The following is a 27,971-nucleotide window of genomic DNA, read 5'->3' as shown; positions in this document are numbered from 1 at the left end:
CCTGGGTGTTCATTGGAAGGACTGATGCTGAAGCTGAAACTCCAGTACTTTGGCCATGTCATGCGAAGAGTTGACTCATTTGAAAAGACCCTGATGCTGGGAGGGATTGAGGGCAAGAGGAGGAGGGGACGGAAGAGGATGAGATGGCTGGATGGCATCACCAACTCAATGGACATGAGTTTTGTTTTTTTTTTTTAAATATAATTTCCATTTTATTGTCTTTTCAGAGAAACCAATATTTCTTCAGTCTTTAAGGACTTGGATCCTTACATGGGCTTTGGTGGAGGACATGGGGCAGCACCCGCAGGTCTAAATGGGGGTAGAGGTGTTCAGTCCTTCCGGGCTTCCCAAGAGCGATTCCTGACTACCTTGCTGTGAATGGCACAACTCACGCAGTAATGTAGTTTCACACACAGCTTGGGAAGCACATAGGTGTCGAAAACACTCGCTTCAGAAATGTCCCTGATGGCTGCGGCCTCTATGATGTTCCGAATGACGAACTTCTTAATGGCCTTATCCTTGGGCACACATTGGGCACAGTTGGTGCAGTGAATAGGCTGCACGTGGCTGCAGCCCTTTTTGGCACGACTGTTGTTCCTTCTTTTCTCGGTCATCTTGGAAGCGCGGAGGCGAGGGGGGGACATGAGTTTGAGTAAACTCTAGGAGTTTGTGATGGACAGGGAGGCCTGGCATGTTGTGGTTCATGGGGTCGCAAAGAGTCGGACACGACTGAGCGACTGAACTGAACTTTAAAATGTGAAGACAGCTTTGTAGTTTCATTGGTTAAATTCCATCTTCTCGATTTTGAGGTCCTTTAGAATTTTGTTTCTGCCATCTGCTTAGTTAATTGTAATGTTTTCTTTCTATCATTACAAATGATGAAAGTGTTGAAAAGTATTTTCCTTTTCACTTCAACATCTTCATCCAGGACCAAGATAAAAATGTTAGTGCAAGGGACAGAATTTTGTGACTATTACAGTATGATGAGTTCAAGATAATCTGAAATCATTCATCTGTGATTTCTGGTTCAAACTGTGGATTATATTTATTATATTTTACTTTACTGTGCTATACTACACTGTACTTCTATATAATACTACAGGATACATACAACCTACTCAGTCTAGCTTGATTTTACCATTTTATATATAAGGAATAAAGGGTGATTTTTATTGAACAATTTTAAAAAATCATATATTTTATCTATCTATATGTATATAAATCAGTCATATACATATGATCATATGTATGGCATTCTCCTATTATCCTAAAGTTGGAAGTCTATTGTTAGAATAGAAAAAAAGAAAAAGAGGAAAAAGAGCGAGAAAGTTAAATGATTGATTTTGGTAAGGTGCTATTTGCCTCTAGAAAAACATGCACCATTTCCTAAGTACTCAAAAGTATTTCTTTACAAGTTCATTTCAGAATTTTGCTGTGAATATCATACTTCTTAAAAACATTATTATAGGGCCATAAAAAATTTTAATCAATACTTTTGGGAATGAATGTGTAAATTACAAATGAACTTCCTGTTTTTAAAGAGAGAAACTCTCACAAAATTTCTTAAATTAAGTTCCCATAAGAATTAACATATGGCTCAATTTATAAAAATTAAACTTCTAAGCAAAGATTCATAACATGTTTATATTTGTATACAATGAATATCTCTGTTCATCCAAAGACATTTTAAAGGAGGTAAAAAAATAAACTGCCAACTGGGAGAAGAGGTTTACAACACATGTGGTCAACAAAATAGAAATATCCAGAGTAAATAAAGAATTCCTCCAAGTCCATAAGAAAAATATAACTTACAGACAAATAGGCATAGATGTGAATATTCATCTCATACAAGAGAGAATACAAGAATAAAAATATTGAAAGATGCTCAGTCTTACCAGTAATTTCAAGGAGACATAAATTAAGACTGCAGAGTGTTGCCATTTTACTTCCACCAGATGGATACAAATAAGAATCCTGCCAATATGCAGCATTAATGAGGAGATAGAGCAACAGGAACTCTTTTACATCACTGGTGAGATTATAAATTGTTAACAACCTTGGAAAATACTGAGGCATATGTAGTGAAGTTGAATATATGCACAAGTGAAACCCAGAAATCCCACTCAGTAGATATATCATTTCACATATGCACCAATAGTGTGTTAAAGTTCCAGCCATTCCATTTTGCCTCACCAATACTTAGTATAGTCAATATTTTTAATTTTAGTCTTTCTACTGCATGTATGGTGGTACCTCATTGTGGTGTTAATGTTAACTGACAACTTAAGATGTGGGACATTTTTCATATTGGTTATTGACTGTTTTTGTATACTTCTTGGTAAAATGTCTGATCAAATCTTTGGATCATTTTGAATGGATTATCTTCCTCTTATTGTTTGATTTATCAGTTCTTTATATATTCAGAGTGCCTGATGAACTATGGACGGAGGTTCATGACATGGTATAGGAGACAGGGATCAAGACCATCCCCAAGAAAAAGAAATGCAAAAAAGCAAAATGGCTGTCTGAGGAGGTCTTACAAATAACTGTGAAAATAAGAGAAGCGAAAAGCAAAGGAGAAAAGAAAAGATATACCCATTTGAATGCAGAGTTCCAAAGAATAGCAAGGAGAGATAAGAAAGCCTTCCTCAGTGATCAATGCAAAGAAATAGAGGAAAACAATAGAATGGGAAAGACTAGAAATCTCTTCAAGAAAATTTGAGATACCAAGGGAACATTTCATGCATAGATGGGCTCAATAAAGGACAGAAATGGTATGGACCTAACAGAAGCAGAAAATATTAAGAAGAGGTGGCAAGAATACACAGAAGAACTATACAAAAAAGATCTTCACGACCCAGATAGTCACGGTGTGATCACTCACCTAGAGCCAGACATCCTGGAATGTGAAGTCAAGTGGGCCTTAGGAAGTATCACTATGAACAAAGCTAGTGGAGGTGATGGAATTCCAGTTGAGCTATTTCAAATTCTAAAAGATGATGCTGTGAAAGTGCTGCACTCTATATGCCAGCAAATTTGGAAAACTCAGCAGTGGCCACAGGACTGGAAAAGGTCCGTTTTCATTCCAATCCCAAAGAAAGGCAATGCCAAAGAATGCTCAAACTATCGCACAAGTGCACTCATCTCACACGCTAGTAAAGTAATGCTTAAAATTCTCCAACCCAGGCTTCAACAGTACATGAACCGTGAACTTCCAGATGTTTAAGCTGGTTTTTAAAAAGGCAGAGGAACCAGAGATCAAATCGCCAACATCTGCTGGATCATCAAAAAAGCAAGAGAGTTCCAGAAAAACATCTATTTCTGCTTTTTTGACTATGCCAAAGCCTTTGACTGTGTGGATCACAATAAACTGTGGAAAATTCTGAAAGAGATGAGAATACCAGACTACCTGACCTGCCTCTTGTATGCAGGTCAGGAAGAAACAGTTAGAAGTGGACATGGAACAACAGACTGGTTCCAAATAGGAAAAGGAGTACATCAAGGCTGTATCTTGTCACCCTACTTAGTTAACTTATATGCAGAGTACATCATGAGAAACGCTGGGCTGGATGAAACACAAGCTGGAATCAAGATTGCTGGGAGAAATATCAATAACCTCAGATATGCAGATGACACCACCCTTATGGCAGAAAGTGAAGAAGAACTAAAGAGCCTCTTGATGAAAGTGAAAGAGGAGAGTGAAAAAGTTGGCTTAAAGCTCAACATTCAGAAAACTAAGATCATGGAATCTGGTTCCATCATTTCATGGCAAACAGATGGGGAAACAGTGGAAACAGTGGCTGACTTTATTTTGGGGGGCTCCAAAATCACTGCAGATGGTGATTGCAGCCATGAAATTAAAAGACGCTTACTCCTTGGAAGGAAAGTTATGACCAACCTAGACAGCATATTAAAAAGCAGAGACATTACTTTGTCAACAAAGGTCCGTCTAGTCAAGGCTATGGTTTTTCCAGTAGTCATGTATGGATGTGAGAGTTGGACTATAAAGAAAGCTGAATTCTGAAGAATTGATGCTTTTGAACTGTGGTGTTGGAGAAGACTCTTGAGAGTCTCTTGGACTGCAAGGAGATCCAACCAGTCCATCCTAAAGGAAATCAGTCTTGGGTGTTCATTGGAAAGACTGATGCTGAAGCTGAAATTCCAATACTTTGGCCACCTGATGCGAAGAGCTGACTCATTTGAGAAGACCCTGATGCTGGGAAAGATTGAAGGCAGGAGGAGAAGGGAATGACAGAGGATGAGATGATTAGATGGGATCACCGACTCTGGACATGAGTTTGGGCAAACTCTAGGAGTTGGTGATGGACAGGGAGGCCTGGCGCGCTGTGGTTCACGGGGTCGCAAAGAGTCGGACACGACTGAGCGACTGAACTGAGCTAATACAAGTCCTTTGCCTAACATATGTGCTTCATATGAATATTTTTCTCCTGGTCATGGTTTGCATTTTTGCTAATGGTGTCTTTTACACTTCTGATGAAGTTTTATTTATCTATTTTTTTCTTGTAAGGCTCATATTTTTGTGTATAAAAGACCCCAAGGTTGCAAATATTTTCTATATTTTCTTCCAAAATGCTGTAATTTTAAGTTTTATCTTTAGGTTTGTGATCCTTTTGATTGGATTTTGTGTGTATTGTATGAAGGAAGGGTTTGTGTTTACTTTTTTTTCCAAGTGAATATCTTGTTGCTCCAGCATCAGTTTTTGAAATACATTTCTGTCCCTGTTGAATTGCTTTGGAACCTGGACAAAAATTAATTGACCACATATGTTTTGGTCTATTTCTGGATTCTCTACTCTGCCACACTGATCTATTCATCTGTCTTTCTGCCAATACTGTATCTTTATAACAAGTTTTGAAGTTAGGTTGGCTAAATCCTCCAATGTTTTCCTTTTAAAAAATTCTTTGGTTATTCTAGGCCTTTTGTGTTTAGATACAAAGTTTAGAATAGGCTTATTAACATCTAAAAAAAGAGAATGCTAGAATTTGGTTGAGATTTTATTCAGTCTTTTGGAAGAACTGTAATACTTAGCCATGTAATCAGTGAACCTGATCCTCCTTTCTGTTTATTTAGGTCTTATTTAATTTCTTGTCACGATGTTTTGTAGTTTTGATATGGAGAGCTTGGATGTTTTTAGTTAAATTTTTCCCCAAGCATATATAATAAAATGCTACTATCTTCTTATTGTTTTCAGCTTGTATCTTGTGACCTCAAATTCAATTATTAATTCTACTAGTTATTTTATAGATTTTGTTTTTGAAATCCAAATATCAAATAGGGATCATTTTTTTCTTCTTTCTGATCTTTTTTTTTTTCTTTCCAATCTTTTTGCTTTTTATTTTCTTATTGAACTGGTAAGGACCTCTGGTACAATGTTAACTAAAAGTGGTGACAGCAGGCATCTTTGCCTTAATTGTGATCAAAAGGGAAAAATACACTCTTCCATCATTAAGTATTATTTTAGCTGTAGGTTTTTCATAGATGTCCTTCATCAGTTTGAGGATGTTACCTACTTTTTCTAGGTAACTTTCCTTTGAAAGTTTCTATCGTAGGTATATGTTGAATTTTGTGAAATAATTCTAATTCAATTATTGGTTTTCTTTTTAGCCTTTTAATATGGTTAATTACACTGATTTTTTAAAGTGCTAATCCAGCCTTACATTCCTGAAATAAATTCAATTTAGTCTTGATGTGTTACGCTTTTTTCTTTTTTACATTGTTGGATTTGGTTTGCTAAAATTTTTTAAGGATCTTTGCCATCTCTGGTCATGAGGGATGCTGATTCATAATTTGATGAGGGGCAGGGTAGGGGTGGATTCCTTATAAGGCTTAGTTGTCAGTGTTATGCTGTCCTGATAAAATACATTCAGCACTGTTTCCCTTCTCATTTCTGAAGAAGTCTATAATCTTAGTGCTATTTTTCCATTGATGGTATAATAGAATTCACTGGTGAACCCACCTAAGTCTGGGAGTTTCTTTGGGGAAAAGCTTTTGATAACATATTCGGTTTCTTGATTAGATATAAGGTTATTTAGGTTCTTCTCCTGTCAACTTTGGTAAATTTATATTTTTATTTTATATTTATATTTTTCAAGAAATTTATCCATGTCATATAACTTATAAATTTGTTGGCATTAACTTGCTCATAGTGTCTCATATTAGATCTCTAATGTTTATAAGATCTGTGATGAGGAAGAACTCTTATCAGTGATGATATTGGTGATTTGTGTTCTCACTCTTTTGTTCCTTCCTCATTTGACTTTGGGTTTGTCAATTCTGTTGATATTTTCAAAGAAGCAGCTTTTGCTTTGTTCATTTTTCTCTACTGTTTTTCTCCTTCATTCATTTCTGCTCTTGTCTTTATTTACTACCTTCTACTTCTTTTGGGTTTTCTTAATTCCCTTATGATATCACCTTTGACTCATGATTATTTAGAAATGTGTTTAATTCTGGATATTTGGGGTCTTCTTGAACATTGTTATTAATTTCTAATTTTAATTCTGTTGTGGTTAGAGAATACTCTATGAGATTCGATCCTTGGAAATAATACTGTTTTATGGCTCAGCATGTTGTCTATTTTGGTGATTATGTATCACATGTTTGCAAAGAAAGTATATACTACAGTTTATATGTATAAAGTAGTATATATGTCAGTTAGACTGAGGTGATGGATTGTGTTATTCAGATTTCTGTTTCACTAACATTTTTGTCTAGTTTGTCTACTAGATGATGAAAAATGCATGCCGAAATTTCACTATAATTGTGGTATTGTTCCTGTCTTCCTTTACTTCTGTTAAGTTTTGATTTACATATTTTTGGTTTCTATTATTAGGTCACATTTATGATTTTATTTCTTCCTGATGTATTTTTACCAATATTAAATGTCCCTGGTAATTTTATCCCTGGTAACATTCTTTGTTATGAAGTCTGACTAATCAATCTACTAAAAACATTCACACCAGCCTTCTTATGATTACTGTTTGCATGGTATATTTCTTTTTGTCCACTGTTTTTTTTCAAATTATTTGTGGCTTTGCATTTAAAGTATGTCTTTAATAGGCAGAAAATATTTTAGTCTTACTGTCAATCTCTGACTTTTACTGGAATTAAATTAACATTTAATTATTAATATGGTTGGATTTAGGTCTATTTTATTTGTTCCATTTTAATTGATTTCTGTTGATTACTTGAATATGTGTTTGTATTCCATTTTAACCTACCTATTGGATTTTGGGTATATCTCTTTTTGTTAGTGGTTGTCTGGGAATTAGAGTGTACATACTTAACCTTTCTCATTCTATTGTACCACCACATTCTAAAATGCAGAATATTTGCAATCATATGCATCCCTTTAATTCCCTTCCACTATTCCTTATGTTATAGTTATCATATGAATTATACCTGCATATATTTGAAATCTCTCCTGATAATGTTATACTTTTTGCTTTAAACACATATGTACTTTAAAGAATTTAAGAGAAAAATAGTCTTATGTATTTATTAAGATATTTACTATATACCACTTCTGAAAATTCAGTTTTCCCTATTTTTACTCCCTTTTATGATTTGTTACTGTTCTTTATTATTTATTCATTACTTTCTTTATTATTTCTTCTGAGACATATCTCTGCATGATGTCTCTTAATTTTTGTTTATCTGAAATGTCTTTATTTTTATTCTTGAAATTTTCACTGGATATGAAATTCTAGGTTGACATTTCTTTCTTTCAGCCTTTTAAAGTTATTCCACTGGTTTCGGTCTTCCATGGCTTTGGATAGGAAATTTGTCAGTATTGTCTCCACTTTTCCTTTCTGCTTAATGTGTTATTTTTCTCTAACTTCTTTCAAGAAGATTTCTTTCTTTTCTCTAACTTCTTTCTTTATCTTTGGTTTTCAACAGCTTGATTATGATGTGTCTAGTTATGGTTTTCTTGACTTTGCATGCTCCTCTAGTTCATAAATTTATCATCAAATTTGGGGAGTTTGAGGTCATTGTTTCTTCAGGTACTTTTTCTGCCCTATCTTGATCCTCTCCTTCTGGATTTTCAACTACATATAAATCAGACATTTTGATATTACATCATGTGTCTCCCTGTGGTTATATTCTACTTTATTTTCAATGTTTTATTCAGTCTGTTCTTGAGATGAATACTTTTTATTGATCTTTTCCCTCATTCCACTTATTCTTTCCTTGGTAACCTTCATTCTGTTCTTCAGCCCATCCAGTTAATTTTTTATTTCAAATTTTATATTTTTCAACTCAAAATTTAGCTTCTATTTGTTTCCCTTTTTTTAAAAATATAACTTCTGTTTCTCTATTGAGATTGCCTACCTTATCATTCATTTCTAGTGTGTTTTCCTTTATTTCATGGAGCATAGTTTAGTAGCTGCTTTAAAACCTTTTCTTTGTAATTTCCACATCTAGATCATTGCAGCATTCTCATTTGTCAGTTGTGTTTTCTCTTGAAAATGAGTCACATTTTCTTAGTTCTTTTATTTTGAGAAGTTTGAGATTATATTCTAGACAAAGTAGAAGTTATGTTGGGTAGATTTTGTGTTCTGTTATAATCTTCTGGGGAATGTTGATTATTTTTAGAAGCAGGATTCAACTTGATTAAGTTCAGAGTATACATTCTAGCTCACCTTCTGTGGAAAGTGATTCAAATCTCAATTTATTTCTTTTCTTTTTTTTTTTTTTACTTTTTTTTTTATTATGCTTTTTTTTGGGGGGGGGGTTTGTCATACATTGATATGAATCAGCCATAGATTTACACGTATTCCCCATCACAATCCCCCCTCCCACCTCCCTCTCCACCTGATTCCTCTGGGTCTTCCCAGTGCACCTGGCCCGAGCACTTGTCTCATGCATCCCACCTGGGCTGGTGATCTGTTTGACCACAGATAATATACATGCTGTTCTTTTGAAACATCCAACCCTCACCTTCTCCCACAGAGTTCAAAAGTCTGTTCTGTACATCTGTGTCTCTTTTTCTGTTTTGCTTATAGGGTTATCGTTACCATCTTTCTAAATTCCATATATATGTGTTAGTATGCTGTAATGTTCTTTATCTTTCTGGCTTAGTTCACTCTGTATAGTGGGCTCCAGTTTCATCCATCTCATTGGAACTGATTCCAATGAATTCTTTTTAATGGCTGAGTAATATTCCATGGTGTATATGTACCACAGCTTCCTTATCCATTCATCTGCTGGTGGGCATCTAGGTTGCTTCCATGTCCTGGCTATTATAAAGAGTGCTGCGATGAATATTGGGGTGCACGTGTCTCTTTCAGATCTGGTTTCCTCAGTGTGTATGCCCAGGAGTGGGATTGCTGGGTCATATGGCAGTTCTATTTCCAGTTTTTTAAGAAATCTCCACACTGTTCTCCCTAGTGGCTGTACTAGTTTACATTCCCACCAACAGTGTAAGAGGGTTCCCTTTTCTCCACACCCTCTCCAGCATTTATTGCTTGTAGACTTTTGGATAGCAGCCATCCTGACTGGCGTGTAATGGTACCTCACCGTGGTTTTGATTTGCATTTCTCTAATAATGAGTGATGTTGAGCATCTTTTCATGTGTTTGTTAGCCATCTGCATGTCTTCTTTGGAGAAATGTCTGTTTAGTTCTTTGGCCCATTTTTTGATTGGGTCATTTATTTTTCTGGAATTGGGCTGCAGGAGTTTCTTGTATATTTTTGAGATTAATCCTTTGTCTGTTTCTTCATTTGCTATTATTTTCTCCCAATCTGAGGGCTGTCTTTTCACCTTACTTATAGTTTCCTTTGTAGTGCAAAAGTTTTAAGTTTCATTAGGTCCCATTTGTTTATTTTTGCTTTTATTTCCAATATTCTGGGAGGTGGGTCATAGAGGATCTTGCTGTGATTTATGTCGGAGAGTGTTTTGCCTATGTTCTCCTCTAGGAGTTTTATAGTTTCTGGTCTTACATTTAGATCTTTAATCCATTTTGAGTTTATTTTTGTGTATGGTGTTAGAAAGTGTTCTAGTTTCATTCTTTTACAAGTGGTTGACCAGTTTTCCCAGCACCACTTGTTAAAGAGGTTATCTTTTTTCCATTGTATATCCTTGCCTCCTTTGTCAAAGATAAGGTGTCCATAGGTTCGTGGATTTATCTCTGGGCTTTCTATTCTGTTCCATTGATCTATATTTCTGTCTTTGTGCCAGTACCATACTGTCTTGATGACTGTGGCTTTGTAGTAGAGTCTGAAGTCAGGCAGGTTGATTCCTCCAGTTCCATTCTTCTTTCTCAAGATTGCTTTGGCTATTCGAGGTTTTTTGTATTTCCATACAAATTGTGAAATTATTTGTTCTCGTTCTGTGAAAAATACCGTTGGTAGCTTGATAGGGATTGCATTGAATCTATAGATTGCTTTGGGTAGAATAGCCATTTTGACAATATTGATTCTTCCGATCCATGAACACGGTATGTTTCTCCATCTGTGTCCTCTTTGATTTCTTTCATTAGTGTTTTATAGTTTTCTATGTATAGGTCTTCTGTTTCTTTAGGTAGATATACTCCTAAGTATTTTATTCTTTTTGTTGCAATGGTGAATGGTATTGTTTCCTTAATTTCTCTTTCTGTTTTTTTCATTGTTAGTATATAGGAATGCAAGGGATTTCTGTGTGTTAATTTTTATATCCTGCCACTTTACTATATTCATTGATTAGCTCTAGTAATTTTCTGGTAGAGTCTTTAGGGTTTTCTATGTAGAGGATCATGTCATCTGCAAACAGCGAGAGTTTCACTTCTTCTTTTCCTATCTGGATTCCTTTTACTTCTTTTTCTGCTCTGATTGCTGTGGCCAAAACTTCCAACACTACGTTGAATAGTAGTGGTGAGAGTGGGCACCCTTGTCTTGTTCCTGATTTCAGGGGAAATGCTTTCAATTTTTCACCATTGAGGGTGATGCTTGCTGTGGGTTTGTCATATATAGCTTTTATTATGTTGAGGTATGTTCCTTCTATTCCTGCTTTTTGGAGAGTTTTAATTATAAATGAGTGTTGAATTTTGTCAAAGGCTTTCTCTGCATCTATTGAGATAATCATATGGTTTTTATCTTTCAATTTGTTAATGTGGTGTATTACATTGATTGATTTGTGGATATTAAAGAATCCTTGCATTCCTGGGATAAAGCCCACTTGGTCGTGGTGTATGATTTTTTTAATATGTTGTTGGATTCTGTTTGCTAGAATTTTGTTAAGGATTTTTGCATCTATGTTCATCAGTGATATTGGCCTGTAGTTTTCTTTTTTTGTGGCATCTTTGTCTGGTTTTGGAATTAGGGTGATGGTGGCCTCATAGAATGAGTTTAGAAGTTTACCTTCATCTGCAATTTTCTGGAAGAGTTTGAGTAAGATAGGTGTTAGCTCTTCTCTAAATTTTTGGTAGAATTCAGCTGTGAAGCCATCTGGTCCTGGGCTTTTATTTGCTGGAAGATTTTTGATTACAGTTTTGATTTCCTTGCTTGATGGGTCTGTTAAGATCTTCTATTTCTTCCTGGTTCAGTTTTGGAAAGTTATACTTTTCTAAGAATTTGTCCATTTCATCCAAGTTGTCCATTTTATTGGCATAGAGCTACTGGTAGTAGTCTCTTATGATCCTTTGTATTTCAGTGTTGTCTGTTGTGATCTCTCCATTTTCATTTCTAATTTTGTTAATTTGGTTCTTCTCTCTTTGTTTCTTAATGAGTCTTGCTAATGGTTTGTCAATTTTGTTTATTTTTTCAAAAAACCAGCTTTTAGCTTTGTTGATTTTTGCTATGGTCTCTTTAGTTTCTTTTTCATTTATTTCTGCCCTAGTTTTTAAGATTTCTTTCCTTCTGCTAACCCTGGGGTTCTTCATTTCTTCCTTCTCTAATTGCTTTAGGTGTAGAGTTAGGTTATTTATTTGGCTTTTTTCTTGTTTCTTGATGTAAGCCTGTAATGCTATGAACCTTCCCCTTAGCACTGCTTTTACAGTGTCCCATAGGTTTTGGGTTGTTGTGTTTTCATTTTCATTCATTTCTATACATATTTTGATTTCTTTTTTGATTTCTTCTATGATTTATTGGTTATTCAGAAGTGTGTTATTTAGCCTCCATATGTTTGAATTTTTAACAATTTTTTTCCTGTAATTGAGATCTAATCTTACTGCACTGTGGTCAGAAAAGATGACTGGAATGATTTCAATTTTTTTTAATTTTCCAAGACCAGATTTATGGCCCAGGATGTGGTCTATTCTGGAGAAGGTTCCGTGTGCACTTGAGAAAAAGGTGAAGTTGATTGTTTTGGGGTGAAATGTCCTATAGATATCAATTAGGTCTAGCTGGTCCATTGTGTCATTTAAGGTTTGTGTTTCCTTGTTAATTTTCTGTTTAGTTGATCTATCCATAGTTGTGAGTGGGGTATTAAAGTCTCCCACTATTATTGTGTTACTATTAATTTCCTCTTTCATACTCATTAGCGTTTGCCATACTTATTGTGGTGCTCCTATGTTAGGTGCATATATAATTGTTATATCTTCTTCTTGGATTGATCCTTTGATCATTATGTAGTGTCCTTCTTTGTCCCTTTTCACATCCTTTATTTGAAAGTCTATTTTATCTGATATGAGTATTGCGACTCCTGCTTTCTTTTGGTCTCTGTTTGCGTGAAATATTTTTTTCCAGCCTTTCACTTTTAGTCTGTATGTGTCTCTTGTTTTGAGGTGGGTCTCTTGTAGACAGCATATATAGGGGTCTTGTTTTTGTATCCATTCAGCCAGTCTTTGTCTTTTGGTTGGGGCATTCAATCCATTTACATTTAAGGTAATTATTGATAGGTGTGGTCCTGTTGCCATTTACTTTGTTGTTTTGGGTTCACGTTTATACAACCTTTCTGCATTTCCTGTCTAGAGAAGATCCTTTAGCATTTGTTGAAGAGCTGGTTTGGTGGTGCTGAATTCTCTCAGCTTTTGCTTGTCTGTAAAGCTTTTGAATTCTCCTTCATATCTGAATGAGATCCTTGCTGGGTACAGTAATCTAGGTTGTAGGTTATTCTCTTTCATTACTTTCAGTATGTCCTGCCATTCCCTTCTGGCCTGGAGGTTTCTATTGATAGATCAGCTGTTATCCTTATGGGAATCCCTTTGTGTGTTATTTGTTGTTTCTCCCTTGCTGCTTTTAGTATTTGTTCTTTGTGTTTGATCTTTGTTAATTTGATTAATATGTGTCTTGGGGTGTTTCACCTTGGGTTTATCCTGTTTGGAACTCTCTGGGTTTCTTGGACTTGGGTGGCTATTTCCTTCCCCATTTTAGGGAAGTTTTCAGCTATTATCTCCTCAAGTATTTTCTCATGGCCTTTCTTTTTGTCTTCTTCTTCTGGGACTCCTATGATTCGAATGTTGGGGCATTTCACATTGTCCCAGAGGTCTCTGAGGTTGTCCTCATTTCTTTTGATCCTTTTTTCTTTTTTCCTCTCTGCTTCATTTATTTCCACCATTTGATCTTCTACCTCACTTATCCTATCTTCTGTCTCCGTTATTCTACTCTTGGTTCCCTCCAGAGTGTTTTTGATCTCATTCATTGCATTATTCATTTTTAATTGACTTTTTTATTTCTTCTAGGTCTTTATTAAACATTTCTTGCATCTTTTCAATCTTTGTCTCCAGGCTATTTATCTGTAACTCCATTTTGTTTTCAAAATTTTGGATCAATTTTATTATCATTATTCTAAATTCTTTTTCAGGTAGATTCCCTATCTCCTCCTCTTTTGTTTGACTTGGTGAGCATTTTTCATGTTCCTTTACCTGTTGGGTATTTCTTTGCCTTTTCATCTTGTTTAGATTGCTGTGTCTGGAGTGGGCTTTCTGTATTCTGGAGGTCTGTGGTTCCTTTTTATTGTGGAGGTTTTACCCAGTGGGTGGGGTTAGACGATTGGCTTGTCAAGGTTTCCTGGTTAGGGAAGCTTGCGTCGGTGTTCGGGTGCGTGGAACTTGATTTCTTCTCTTTGGAGAACAATGGAGTGCCCAGTAATGAGTTTTGAGATGGGTCTATGTTAGGTGTGTTAGGTGTGACCTTGGGCAGCCTGTATGTTGACGTTCAGGGCTATGTTTCTGCGTTGCTTGAGAATTTGCGTGGTATGTCTTGCTCTAAAACTTATTGGCTCTTGGGTGGTGGTTGGTTTCAGTGTAGGTATGGAGGCTTTTGGACGGTCACTTATTACTTAAAGTTCCATGTAGTCAGGAGTTTTCTGGTGTTCTCAGGTTTTGGGCTTAAGTCTCCTGCCTCTGGATTTCAGTTTTATTCTTCCTATAGTCTCAGGACTTCTCCAACTATACAGCACTGATAATAGAACTTCTAGGTTAATGGTGAAAAGATTCTCCCCCGTTAGGGACACCCAGAGAGGTTCACAGAGTTACATGAAGAAGAGGAGAGGGAGGAGGGAGATAGAGATGAGCAGGAGGAGAAAAAGGGGGACTCAAGAGGAGAGAGACAGATCTATGCAGTTGTCTGTTCCCAGAGTGTTCTCTGTAGCCCAGACACCCACAAAGATTCACAGAATTGGATTGGGAAGAGAAGGGGAAAGGAGGAAATAGAGGTGTTCTGAGGTAGAAAACAGAGAGTCAAGATTGGGAGAGAATAATCAACACACTACTGAATAAAAATGGGAACTGAATATTGGGTTCTTAAATGTTCACAATTTATATCATATACTGAAAAACAAAAATTAAAAATCTAGAGTAGAGGTTAGACTCTTAAAAATACTATATTAAAAACAAAAACCAAAACACACAAAAAAAATTTTAGAAATATATATGAAGTTTGGTTTAAAAATAGGGCTTCTCTTCTTTTTTTTTTTGTAAGGTTATAGTGTATTGAAAATGAAAATTAAGGAGTAGTAGAGGTGTACTAGAGGACTTTAAAAGAAATAAGAGAAAAAGAAAAATAGAAAATAGAAGAGAAAAAGGAAAAAGAAAAAAAATTTTTCCCTAATTAAAAAAATCGTAAAAATCTATGAAAATGAAAGTTAAGGAGTAATGGGGGAGTAATAGGGAATTTTAAAGGAAAATAAAAGAGAAAAAATAAAAAAGAAAAAAAAAAAGTAAAAATATATCTAGGAATTTCTCTGGAGCTGTTGCGGTCAGTGTGGGTTCGGCTCAGTTTCAGATAGCTCCTCGTTCCAGCTTACACTTCACGATATCTACAGTCCTCTTCCGGTGTAGTCAGTGTTTTCTACAGGGATTTTAATCTGTTGCACTGGTCCCTTCTGAAACGGTTCCCTTTGTTTATTTGGCTTCTGTTTGCTGGTCTCTTCAGTGTCTGATTTCCGCCCTGACACAGGCGGGCGGAGGTGGACTCTTATTCAGGTAGCTAGTTCCGTTGCGCTGCGGAGAGGGGCTGACGCTGCCGGGAGGGGCTGGCGCTGCTTTCTCCGTCTGCGCTGCTCAGGCTCCCAGCTGCTCTATATGGAGTGCGCCCCGCGCTATGCGCGGTTCCAGCCCTCGGGTGTTCCACAAAAGCACGGAAGAAAAAGCTGCGCGTGCTCTTTGTGCCTTCCCCGTCAGAGCGGTCCAGGCAGCCAGGGGCTTGACGGGCTCACTCTCCCCGGGTGTGGCACACCCACTCCCTTCCGTGGTCCCAGTCTCAGTTTCTGCCCGCGCCCTTTGTCTCGCGGCGACCCTCCCTGCGGATGTCGACCATCCAGAATCTCAGGAGGTCTTTGATTAGAAACTGGGGGCCTGTTGGCAGTGTGGCAGGGGATGAGGTCCTTGGGGCTGAGCCTGCCCCCTTCTCCTCCCCCCTGCCTCCTGCCTCTGGCGGGGCTGGGCCGGTCCGCAGCCTTTCTCGGTCCCTTTGTTCTGTGAACGGCCGGCAGTGTGCTCGGGCCGGTTAATTTTCTCTCTCTCTTTTGCTCTCCCACAGTTCAAGTTGGCAACTCACAAAAGCTCCCTCTGATTGTCCTCAGGGCACTCAGGCCCGGACCCTACCCCAAGCAATGCCGCTCGCTCCTCTCCGTTCTGCCCCCACTTGCTGGTGGCGGATGCAGGTGTCTTGGGTACTTTTCTGCTGGGAGTTGCTTTTAGGCTCGTGATCTGTGGGTTTTATTTATTGTTTCCCTCCCAGTCAGGTTGCCCTCCGAGATTCAAACACTTCCCCCAGGCCCGCCAGTGCGAGGGTTTCCCGGTGTCTGGAAACGTCCTCTATTAAGACTCCCTTCAAAAAAAAAAAAAAAAAAAGACTCCCTTCCCAGGACGGATCTCCGTCCTTAGCTCTTTTGTCTCACTTTTTATCTTTTATATTTTGTCCTACCTCCTTTCGAAGACAATGGGCGGCTTTTCTGGGTGCCTGATGACCTCAGCTAGTGATCAGAAGTTGTTTTGTGAAGTTTGCTCTGCGTTCAGTTATTCTTTTGATGAATTTGTAGGAGAGAAAGTGGTCTCCCTGTCCTACTCCTCTGCCATCTTGGCTCCTCCCCCCTCAATTTATTTCTTTAAACCTCTGCTGTACTGATTCGGCTCTGGACCACACATTTATAATGCAAATAGGTTAAGCTAAAACAAGTGCAAGCTTGCTAACATAATTAGACACTCTCATTCTCTGGCGCCCTCTCTTCTCGGCTTCTTTCCCCTAGTGTCTTCCCCCAGGTCTGTAGGAATTTCTTTCTCAGAAAAACAGCAGGGTGTCCATCAAAGCTTCAGTTATCTGCACTGGGACACTTGATGACTGAGCCCCATCCTCATGGCAAAAGTATGAGAGGGAAAAATTAAAGACCTGGAAATTCACCCTCCTGCTTATTTCTTCTCCAAGTTTTGACTCCCCTGTACAATTTGCCAGCTTTTGTTTTCAGATTCCCAATTTTTATTGTTTCCAGAGGTTATAGTTATAATCAGGAGGACAGGTGGATACCATAGGGGGCTTCTTACATTGCCATAAAGGAACTGGAACTTCTCTCTATAATTTTTAAAAACTGAACAACAAGGAAAAGTAAAATAATTCAATATAGAAATGCATAAGTATGTGATAAACCTGTTTTTCAATAAAAGCAAGAGAATGATAAATACAACATTCTGGTTTTGGCTTCCTCTGGGGGAGGAAAGCACAAGTATTGGTGTGTTCATAACCTTAGTGGTAGGTTCATGAGTGTTTGTGAAATTATGATATTTCATAGTCTACATAGCTTATATAGGTCAAAGGCTAACAGTTTTGCCAAGAGAATGTGCTGGTCATAGCAAACACTCTCTTCCAATAGCACAAGAGAACATTCTACACATGGACATCACCAGATGTCCATACCGAAATCCGATTGATTATATTCTTCGCAGCCAAAGATGGAGAAGCTCTATACAGTCAGAAAAAATAAGACCAGGAGCTGACTGTGGCTCAGATCATGAACTCCTTATAGCCAAATTCAGACTTAAATTGAAGGAAGTAGGGAAAACCGTTTAGGTATGACCTAAATCAAATCCCTTACTGTTATACAGTAGAAGTGACCTAGATTCAAGGAATTAGATCTGATAGACTAGAGCCTAAAGAACTATGGATGGAGCTTCATAACATTGTACAGGAGGCTGTGATCAAAACCATGACCGAGAAAAAGAAATGCAAAAAGGCAAAATGGTTGTCTGAGGAGGCCTTACAAATAGCTGAAGAAAGAAGAGATGCTAAAGGCAAAGGAGAAAAGGAAATATATACCCATTTGAATGCAGAGTTTCAAAGAATAGTAAGGAGAGATAAGAAAGCCTTCCTCAGTGATCAATGCAAAGAAATAGAAGAAAACAATAGAATGGGAAAGAATAGAGATCTCGTCAAGAAAATTAGAGAAACCAAGGGAACATTTCACGCAAAGATGGGCACAATAAAAAACAAAAATGGTATGGACCTAACAGAAGAAGAAGATAGTAAGACGAGGTGGCAAGACTACACAGAAGAACTATAAAAATAAGATCTTCCTGACCCAGATAACCATGATGGTGTGATCACTCACCTAGAGCCAGACATCCTGGAATGTGAAGTCAAGTGGGCCTTAGGAAGCATCACTATAAACAAAGCTAGTGGAGGTGATGGAATTCCAGTTGAGCTATTTCAAATCCTAAAAGATGATGCTGTGAAAGTGCAGTATTCAATATAACAGCAAATTTGAAAACTCAGCAGTACCACAAGACTGGAAAAGGTCAGTTTTCATTCCAATCCCAAAGAAAGACAATGACAAAGAATGCTCAAACTACTGCACAATTATACTCATCTCACATGCTAGCAAAATAATGCTCAAAATTCTCCCAGCCAGGCATCAATAACATGTGAACCGAGAACTTCCAGATATTCAAGTTGGATTTAGAAAAGGCAGAGGAACCAGAGGTCAAATTGCCAACATCCACTGGATCATCAAAAAAGCAAGAGAGTTCCAGAAGAACATCTACTTATGCTGTATTGGCTACGCCAAAGCCTTTGACTGTGTGGATCACAAGAAACTTTCGAAAATTCTTCAAGAGATGGGAATACCAGACCATCTGACCTGCCTCTTGAGAAATCTGTATGCAGGTCAAGAAGCAACAGTTAAAACTGGACACGGAACAACAGACTGGTTCCAAATCGGGAAAGGAGTACATCAAGGCTGTATATCATTACCCTGCTAATTTAACTTATATGCAGAGTACATCATGAGAAATGCCAGGGTGGATGAAGCACAAGCTGGAGTCAAAATTGCTGGGAGAAATATCAATAACCTCAGATATGCAAATGACACCATCCTTATGGCAGAAAGTGAAGAACTAAAGAGCCTCTTGATGAAAGTAAGAGTGAAAAAGTTGTCTTAAAACTCAACATTCAGAAAATATTCAGATCATGGCATCTGGTCCCATCACTTCATGACAAATAGATGGGGAAACAATGGAAACAGTCAGAGACTTTATCTTTGGGGGCTCCAAAATCACTGCAGATGGTGACTTCAGCCATGAAAGCAAAAGACGCTTGCTCCTTGGAATAAAAGCTATGACCAACCTAGACAGCATATTAAAAAAAGCAGAGACATTACTTTGTCAACAAAGGTCCATCTAGTCAAAGCTATGGTTTTTCCAGTAGTCATGTATGTGAGAGTTGGACTATGAAGGAAGCTGAGCAGAGAAAAATTGATGCTTTTGAACTGTGGTGTTGGAGAAGACTCTTGAGAGTCCCTTGGACAGCAAGGAGATCCAGTCAGTCAATCCTAAAGGAAATCAGTCCTGAAATATTCATTGGAAGGATTGATGCTGAAGCTGAAACTCCAATACTTTGGCCACCTGATGCGAAGAACTGACTCACTTGAAAAGACCCTGTTGCTGGGAAAGATTGAAAGTGGGAGAAGGGGATGGCAGAGGATGAGATGGTTGGATGGCATCACCGACTCAATGGACATGAGTTTGAGTAAGCTGCGGGAATTGGTGATGGACAGGGAAGACTGGTGTGCTGCAGTCCATGGGATTGCAAAGAGTTGGACATGACTGAGTGACTGAACTGAACTGACATAGCTTATACATTCTCTTATATATATCAAAGTGGCCTAATTTTAAAACTAACAAATGCAATTGTTTGTAAAGTTTAAAGACTTTGGCTGTGCTGTGTTGTGCTTGTTTGTTCAGTCGGGTCTGACTCTGCTACTCCATGAACTGAAGCCCACTGTCCATGGGCTACATGGATTGTAGGCTCCTCCATCCATGGGATTCTCCAGGAAGGAATACTGGAGTGGGTTGCTGTGCCTTCCTCCAGGGGATCTTCCCAACCCAGGGATCGAACCCATGTCTCCTGCATTGCAGGCAGATTCTTTACTGTCTGAACCACTAGAGAAGCCCATGTATTCTTACAGCTATCCATCTCTGAGTGGTAGAAATGCATGAAAGTTTAGGACAAGATTATTGGAGTCAGAGAAATAAGAAATTAATATCTTTGTGTAATGCTTCATGATTTATATCTCATCCCACCTATTTTTTCATTATATTATTCAACAAAGTATCATTGTACCCCTATGACAGAAAAGAAAACTGAAGTTCTAAGTGCTTAGAAAACGTCTTCAGGCTCATATGACTAATAAGGGGCAGAATAAAAACCTGAGTTGGAATCTTCTGTAGTCATTTAACTTTGGGACTTTTTTTTTCTTCTGAAGTCTTTTAATTTTTGTCTATCTTCTCTTTATGTTAGAATGGCTATCATTAAAAATTCTACAAATAATAAATGCTAGATAGGGTGCAGAGAAAAGGAAATCCTTGTAAACTGTTGGTAGCAATGTAAATTGGTACAGTCACTATGAAAACCAGTAAAAAACTAAAAATAAAGCTACCATATGATCCAGCAATCCCACTCTTGAGCTTATATCTGGAAAAGATGAAAGTTCTAATTCAAAAATATACATGTACTCTACTGTTCATAGCAGTGCTGTTTATAATAGCCAAGAAACGGAAACAACCCAAGTGCCCATCAACAGATGGTGTAAGAAGATATATAAATATACAATAGAATATTGCTCAGCCAGCAAAATATTGCCATTTGCAGCAATATGGATGGACCTAGAGAATATCATACTAAATAAAGTAAGTCCAACAAAGAAAAATATGGTAACACTTATATGTGGAATCTAAAAATTAATACAAGTGAATATTTACAAAACATAAAAGATTCACAGACATGGAAAACAAACCTATGATTACCAGAGGGGGAAGGATAAATTAAGATTATGGGATTAACAGATACAAACTACTATATGTAAAATAGATAAATGCCAAGGATTTACTGTAGAGCACAGGGAACTATATTGAATATCTTATAATAACCTATATTGGAAAATAACCTGATACATATATGTGTATATATATATACATACACATATATATCTGAAAAAAAACTTTGCCGTATACCTGAATCTAACACAATATTGTAAATCAACTATACTTCAGTTTTAAAAAAGAACTCGATTTCAACTCTTTTTGCCATTTTCCTAGCTTCTCCTGTGCCATTTTCATTTTTAGATCCAACCGCAGCAGCAAGACTAGGTATGATTCTGACTATCGGATAGGCCTTCCATCTTTCTTTTTTTCTTTCTCTTTCTAAGATAGCTGAGTCTTCTCCTTCCTTTGTTTATTTTGCAAAGTGAGGCAAGCATGATATAGAAGAAAAGGAATAAGCCAAAGAGTCCTTGCCAAAGTGACAGGTGGGAATATTGTTTGGCCTTTTCTGCTGCATGCAAAAGGGAGATGTTGTCAAGTTCTGTAAACCCTTTATGCCCAAGAAAGCGAGTCTACAGGCTGTTCCCTGGCAAAGCCATTACCAGTTCAGAGAGCAAGAAGGTGAACCCAGTAGGTGTGATATCTGTGCCTGTGGAGGCTCCCTTCCAGCCTACTCTCTTTTCCCATCAGTATTCTCCTCCCTCCCAGAGCAGCAGACCACCTCCTCCAGCAACAGAACCAGGCCTGCCGCCTGGCCCCCAGAGCCTTCTCCTTCATCATTGCATTCTTGGTTAGTGGATACAGAGCAGGGGCAAAGCCCAGGACATGGGTCTGATGTACCACTCCTGACCCTTTCCCATGCTGACCCTTCTGGGCCCGGCCCATCATTCATAAGAGCAAGTCCTCCTTTTAGAGGGTGTAGGACTTCTGCATGTCCTTTCATGGCCAAAATGATAATAATGTTAATTATGCTAATAACCACTGTTCAGTGACCAGTTTCTGTTGATCAGTCCGTGCTAAACATTCAGCAAGCATGGTTTCCTCTGAGTCTCACCACAACTCTATAGCTTGTGTATTAGTATCATCTCCATTTCACAAAAGAGGAAAGAGAGTCTTAGAAGGGGGATTCCTAAAGCTACCCAGTCCACTGCCTAGTAGTGGGCAGTAAGGGCCCTGGAGATGAGCCTGGATCTGATCCCCAAACATAAGGCCTTTTTTTAAGATTCTTGTGGAGAAGTCAAGCCAAACTCTTCTGACTCATTTTTTAGCTGTAATTAGGAGCTGCTTAAGAACAGTCCCATAATCATAGGTCAGTGGCTTGGCGGTGCTGTATTGGTTGCACTATCCCTAAGCATGTGCAGAGTTGGCAGACCCACAATTTACACAACTCTCCCTTATCAGGTGTCATTGCCTTGTCTTTACTTGGCAACCAAATTCTATTATTGTTTTCTTGTTCTTGAATTGTACCTGACTGTTATTTCAGCTTTATCTCTCTTACATAATTTGTTGTAGGTTTTCCTCTTAACCCTATAGTGAGTGGTGAGGTACACTGACATATTTTCACCTGTTATTTTCCAAGAACTAGAATGAAGAAATGTGTATATCATAGAGGACTAAACCAAATAAAATTGCCCATATTTACTTTTATATGGTCCAACCTAGTAGTTCACATATAAATTATTCTTACTTCATTTATTAGGCAATTGTATATATAATTCTCTCTAAATGTGTGTGTGTGCAGTGATACTTCAGTGGTGCTATTCTGTGGATTTATTTATGTTATCTAAATAATTTGCAATATACTATTATATATTAACTGTAAGAAAATTATAAATTATTTTTATGTGATCCAAAATCTTGATTGTAAGCTCATATTCTTTCTTTATGAGTTGTTCATTCATGTTCCTCTCTAGTTCTGTCACCATTTGATTGCTTTTTCACTGTGAAGTATGTATGAATAGGACATATGAACCTTGGGGTCTTTTGTGTCATCTTAACAGACTCTGGTCAAAGAAGCTTGAAAAGTACTAGTTAAAGTGCTAAATAGACTTTTCAAGTCCCGCAGCTAGTGAGTGTGGATTCAGATCCAAGCCAGCTTGTCTAGCAGATGGAGGATGTGATACATATTTTGTTAAATGGCATCAGTTACACCCCTGTAGCTTCCTGAACAAGAAAACCCAGACTTCCTTGACTTCTCTTTAGAGAAATTAGGACACTGACATTTATTGTCTGCCTACTGTTGCCAGGTGGCTCAGTGGGTAAAGAATCCATCTGCAATGCAAGAGATGCAGGCGGACGTGAGTTTGATTCCCTGGTAGGGAAGATCCTCTGGAGGAGGGCATGGCAACCCACTCCAGTATTCTTGCCTGGAGAATCCCATGGACAGAGGTTACAGTCCATAGGGTTGCAAAGAGTTGGGCACGACTGAAGTGACTGAGCATTATTCAGTCTGTTAGGTCCAAACTCATTTAATACAGCAATAAACATTCCAAGATTGGTATCATTAATCTGTACAGGTGGAGAAATAGGTTCACAGGGTTGAATACTAACTCACAATTGCAGAACTGGATATGTAGGTGGTGAGAGCAGAAAGCAAACTTCAAAACTTATTTGATTGTTCATCACACCGCCTTTTCTTTTTCCTACCCCACATCCCCATATTCATCATCAAGCCCTATATATTCTACTTATAAAATGACTCTGGAATACATCTCTCCACCATCTTCACGACCACTGCCATAACACTGACCCTCCCAAGGACAAAAGCAGCAGCCTCCCAACCTCCATCCTGTCTCAGACCCTCTCCATTCCACCACGTGGCCTCCAACTTGCTCTGTAATCCCACACATGGGTCTTCAATGGCCCTGCAGCTTGAAGGGTATAAAGCAAAACAATCCAGCTTTCCAACCTGCCTTCCTGGCCTTGTCTGGCAATACTCTTTATCCCCAACCCCCCACTCCACTGACCCTCCAGCCCCTCCCATTCCCTCTAATACCCATGACCTTTCCAATCCAACTCCTGGTCCTCCATGTACTTGCTACTTGGGACACTGGAGGGACTTTAATTTTTTTATTTTTTATTTTTTCATTTATTTTTATTAGTTGGAGGCTAATTACTTTACAATATTGTAGTGGTTTTTGTCATACATTGACATGAATCAGCCATGGATTTACATGTATTCCCCATCCTGATCCCCTCTCCCACCTCCCTCTGAGTAATGGGGGAGTAATAGGGAATTTTAAAAGAAAATAAAAGAGAAAAAATTTAAAAAAAAGAAAAGAAAAAAAAAATTTTTTAATAAAAAAAAAAAAAGTAAAAATATATCTAGGAATTTCTCTGGAGCTGTTGCAGTCAGTGTGGGTTCGGTTCAGTTTCAGAAGCTCCTTGTTCCAGCTTACACTTCTTGATATCTATAGGCCCCTTCCGGTATAGTCGGTGTTATCTACAGGGATTTTAATCTGTTGCACTGGTCCCTTCTGAAGCGGTTCCCTTTGTTTATTTGGCTTCTGTTTGCCCGTCTCTTCAGTGTCTAATTTCTGCCCTGACACAGGCGGGCGGAGGTGGTCGCTTGTTTAGGTTCACTTGTTCAGTCGCGCTGCAGGGAGGGAGGGGCGCTGCAGACAGAGATCCGCTGTGTGTGGGGAGCACTCGCAGTGTTCCGGCCACACTGGGTTTGCCCCCACTCACGGGTGTGTGCTTTCCCTGTCTACACTGCTTAGGCTCCCAGCTACTCTATATGGAGCGGGCCCTGCGTTGCGTGCGGTTCCAGTTTTCGGGTGTTCCACAAAAGTGCGGACTCGGTTGGGCCTGCGTTTTGTGCCTTCCCCGCCCGAGCAGCTCAGGCCACCAGAAGCTTGATGGGCGCACTCTCCCCGGGTGTGGTGCGCCTTCTCCCCTCCGCGGTCCCAACCTCAGTTTCCGCGCGCGCCAGTCAGATGCATGCGGCTTGTGTCTATTCTTGGGAGTTGGCCTCTAGCCGTGACCCTCCCAGCGGATGTGGACCATCCAGAATCTCAGGAAGTCTTTGGTTAGAAACTGGAGGCCTGTTTGCAGTTTGGTAGGGGATGCCTTCTCTGGGGCCGAGTTTGCCCCTTTCCCCTCTCCCCTGCCTCCTGCCTCCGGGGATGGGCCAGTCCGCCACTGGCTAGCTTTTCTCTGGAATTGCTCAGTCCCTTTGTTCTACAAACGGCCGGCAGTGTGTTCGGCCGGTTAATTTTCTCTCTCTCTTGCTATCCCACAGTTTAAGTTGCTATCTCACTTTAGTTCCCTCCGATTGCCCTCAGGGCACTTGGGCCCGGTCCTTCCCCTAAGCAATGCCGCCCGCCTGCTCCTCTCCGTTCCACCCCAACTTGCTGGTGGCGGATGTGGGCGTCTGGGGTACTTTTCTGCTGGGAGTTGCTTTTAGGCATGTAATCTGTGAGTTTTATTTATTTTTCCTCCCAGTTAGGTTGCCCTCCGATATTCAAAAAGTTCCCCCAGACCCGCCTGTGAGAGGGTTTCCTGGTGTTTGGAAACTTCCTCTATTACGACTCCCTTCCCGGGACAGGTCTCCATTCCTAGCTCTTTTGTCTCTTTTTATCTTTTATATTTTGTCCTACCTCCTTTCGAAGATGATGGGCTGCTTTTCTGGGTGCCTGATGTCTTCTGCTAGCAGTCAGAAGTTGTTTTGTGAAGTTTGCTCAGCATTCAAATGTTCTTTCGATGAATTTGTAGGGGAGAAAGTGGTCTCCCCGTCCTATTCCTCCGCCATCTTCTGGAGAGACTTTTAAAAAAATGTTTATTTATTTTGTTGTCCTGGGTCTTAGTTGTGGCATGGGGATCTAGTTCTCCTCAGGGATCAAACCCGTGTCCCCTGCATTGGGAACACAAAGTCTCAGCCATTGGACCACCAGGGAAGTCCTAGGACTTTTTAAAAAAATCTACCTACCAGTTCTCCACCTGGAAAATTCTTTTCCCTCAAGGCCAATTGCAAGGTGAGAACTCGTGGGAGAAACATCCCTTGGCAGTTCCTAGCTCCTCTTCTTTATGTCCACAGGACTTTTTACACATTTTTAAGTAGACCATTTCTGTTGAACAATAGCTAGTTGTTGAAATGTCTAATATATTTTCCCACTTGATAATGAGCCTCTAGGGGATAAAGATCATGTCATATTTATCTTTGAATTACCAACATTCAGAAAAGTGCCTGGCACAAGGTCAGTACTCAATAAATGTTCATTAAGGTACACATAGTCTCTCATGCATGTAAGAGCATCCTGAGAAGCTGTTCGGTAAACAGATTGAAAACTGACCTGGAAGGAAATTTTCTTGGATTCTAGTCTGGGCTTGCCTCCCACCAACTGGCTGGGTTCACAGGAACAGAACTTACGTGGTTCCAGTCTCACCTGTGAAGGTTGCAGACATCTGAATGCCTTCCAGGGCTCACATCCAGTGATGCAAAGTACTTGACAGCTTATCCCTAAAAATACCTCTTTTTCTCACCCAAAAGGAAAGATCTGATACCTCTTCTAGGAAGAATCATGGCACACAACCAGCAGTTTCCAGCCAAGACCCCCATCATCAAATTCAAGGAGCAGGACTTTTACTCTTTGCGGGATCATTGCCTAAACAGAGGGCTGCTGTTTGAGGATGAGACGTTTCCTGCCGAGACTTATTCCATAGGTCTGCAGCTCCTCAAGGGAAAAGACCTCTCCAACCTAAGCTGGATGCGGCCAAAGGTGAGTGAAACTCCCCACCAGGGACATGCCCAGCTCCTGGGCCCTCTGACTATCTCCCATGGTACTTCCCATTGAAAGGATGGGCTTGAAACCTGGTTTTCAGGGCTTGCCCAAACCAAACTGGAAGGAGACTGAAATTCATCTGATCCCCTCAGCTACAGTGTTGCATCCAGAGTGGGATGGAAAGACTCTATACCAGGAAACAGGACCCCTGGGTTTTAACACAGTTCTAACACAGCATGTCACGAGGTTACATGCCTCAGGATTCCCGCATAAAAAATGGGGAAGCAAGGGTATGAGGATTGTAGTAGCAGCTGTAGGGTCTCTTCCATCTCCATAAACGAACCCCTCTGTCGGTGTTCATCACTCTTTATTCTGTTCAGGTATCACTGTCTTTTTCTTTTTTCTTCCCTTGTTAGAATTTACTCAAAGGGAAGATAACATGTCAATCACTTGTACAATAGGATGAATTTCAATAATTGCCTTGCCTCTCTCACATGTATTTGTATTTTTAGTCTTGTAAAGGCTGATCACCTATAAAAGAGTTTTAGACATCAGTTGTAAAATTAAAGAGATATTTTGTGGCAATGTTGAAACCCCCTGACTCCCCCACCCCAATAGATGACCACTAACTCCACCTTGCAGCCAAGTGAGCCCTCTTGGTTTTTCTAGAACTATTTCAGTTTCAGGACATGAAGCGCCAAGGGAGATTTCTCAGTCCACTAAACATTCGCATGCTGTCATTTTCAATGATACAAAGGACCTAGCTAAGGGCCACTCTGAGGGCACTGATGCTCAAACATCCTGTTCATGCTTCCAATAGTAGACAGCAGAACCTAGAACAAGAAGACAGAGTATAATGTCTAGTAAGCTAATGATTATAATATCACCAGGGTTACTGAACGTGAATGAAACACCACGCACTCTGTGGAACACACTCAATGAAGCCAGGTTAGGTTATACAGAATAGGTGTTTTCTGATGACAGAACAAGACGTAAACCCTGGAGTAACCACCCCTTGTCCTAATTCAGGACCAATTTGTAGCTTTGGGGAAGGCGAGGGTGAGTGGGGATCTGATGGGGTTTAGGATGCTGCTTAGTTAAGATGAGGGTGCTTCAAACTTCTAGGATCCATCTTACCAGCCAGAAGCAGTAAGTCCCCAACAATGACTCCCTTCTGGACTTCACTCCTAAGGAGAACTTAGCAGAGAACTCTATTTAAAGCTTGGAAGGATTATATTTTTCCTCCCTTTGTTATTTTCAGATGAGATTCATTTAGAATGTTTTTTTTTTTTTCACAAGGTACTGAGCAATAGATGTGAGGCTATATTTATAGTGTTGAAGAATTTATAACATTTTTATTTAGAAAGGATTGAGTTTGTTATTATCTAATTCCAGCAACATCTCAACTTCTGATGTCTTTTGGGGTCAAGGAGAAACTGAGGCAAACAGAAATGAAATGACTCGCACAGAATCATTCCAGGAACCCAAAGTAGAGGCACCCAGGGGCCAAGTACATTTTACTCCCATTCTTCTCACCCAAAAGTTTATCCATCCAAAAACTCTACCAG

The 27,971-nt window shown here is 39.1% G+C and overlaps 2 protein-coding genes across 7 annotated transcripts in view; one reads left to right on the top strand and one right to left on the bottom strand.

Annotated features, from left to right (window-relative positions):
• CAPN13 (calpain 13) overlaps window positions 1-27,971 on the top strand; it is a 117,775-nt gene that overhangs the window by 5,798 nt on the left and 84,006 nt on the right. For all 6 annotated transcript variants that reach the window (XR_006343440.1, XM_043917505.1, XM_043917503.1 and 3 more), the window contains exon 2: window positions 26,172-26,400. Coding sequence is in view for 5 of the 6 variants with exons in the window: in XM_043917505.1 (XP_043773440.1) it covers window positions 26,203-26,400 (198 nt within the window). In the remaining variant the exon portion in view is untranslated. The remainder of the gene's footprint in view (window positions 1-26,171; window positions 26,401-27,971) is intronic.
• Window positions 180-633, bottom strand: LOC122703319 (40S ribosomal protein S26-like). Its single transcript, XM_043917511.1, has one exon. It carries the CDS (start codon window positions 612-614, stop codon window positions 330-332), a length of 285 nt encoding a protein of 94 aa, XP_043773446.1. The 5' UTR covers window positions 615-633; the 3' UTR covers window positions 180-329.

This window comes from Cervus elaphus, chromosome 11 (assembly GCF_910594005.1).
Source record: "Cervus elaphus chromosome 11, mCerEla1.1, whole genome shotgun sequence".
Classification (NCBI taxonomy): domain Eukaryota; kingdom Metazoa; phylum Chordata; class Mammalia; order Artiodactyla; family Cervidae; genus Cervus; species Cervus elaphus.
Note: the sequence above shows the minus strand (reverse complement) of the source record. Positions and strands in the feature narration are given on the sequence as shown.

Bases quoted from the DNA above. Each gene is read 5' to 3' on its own strand.
- LOC122703319 (XM_043917511.1), bottom strand. From the start codon at position 614: ATGACCGAGAAAAGAAGGAACAACAGTCGTGCCAAAAAGGGCTGCAGC.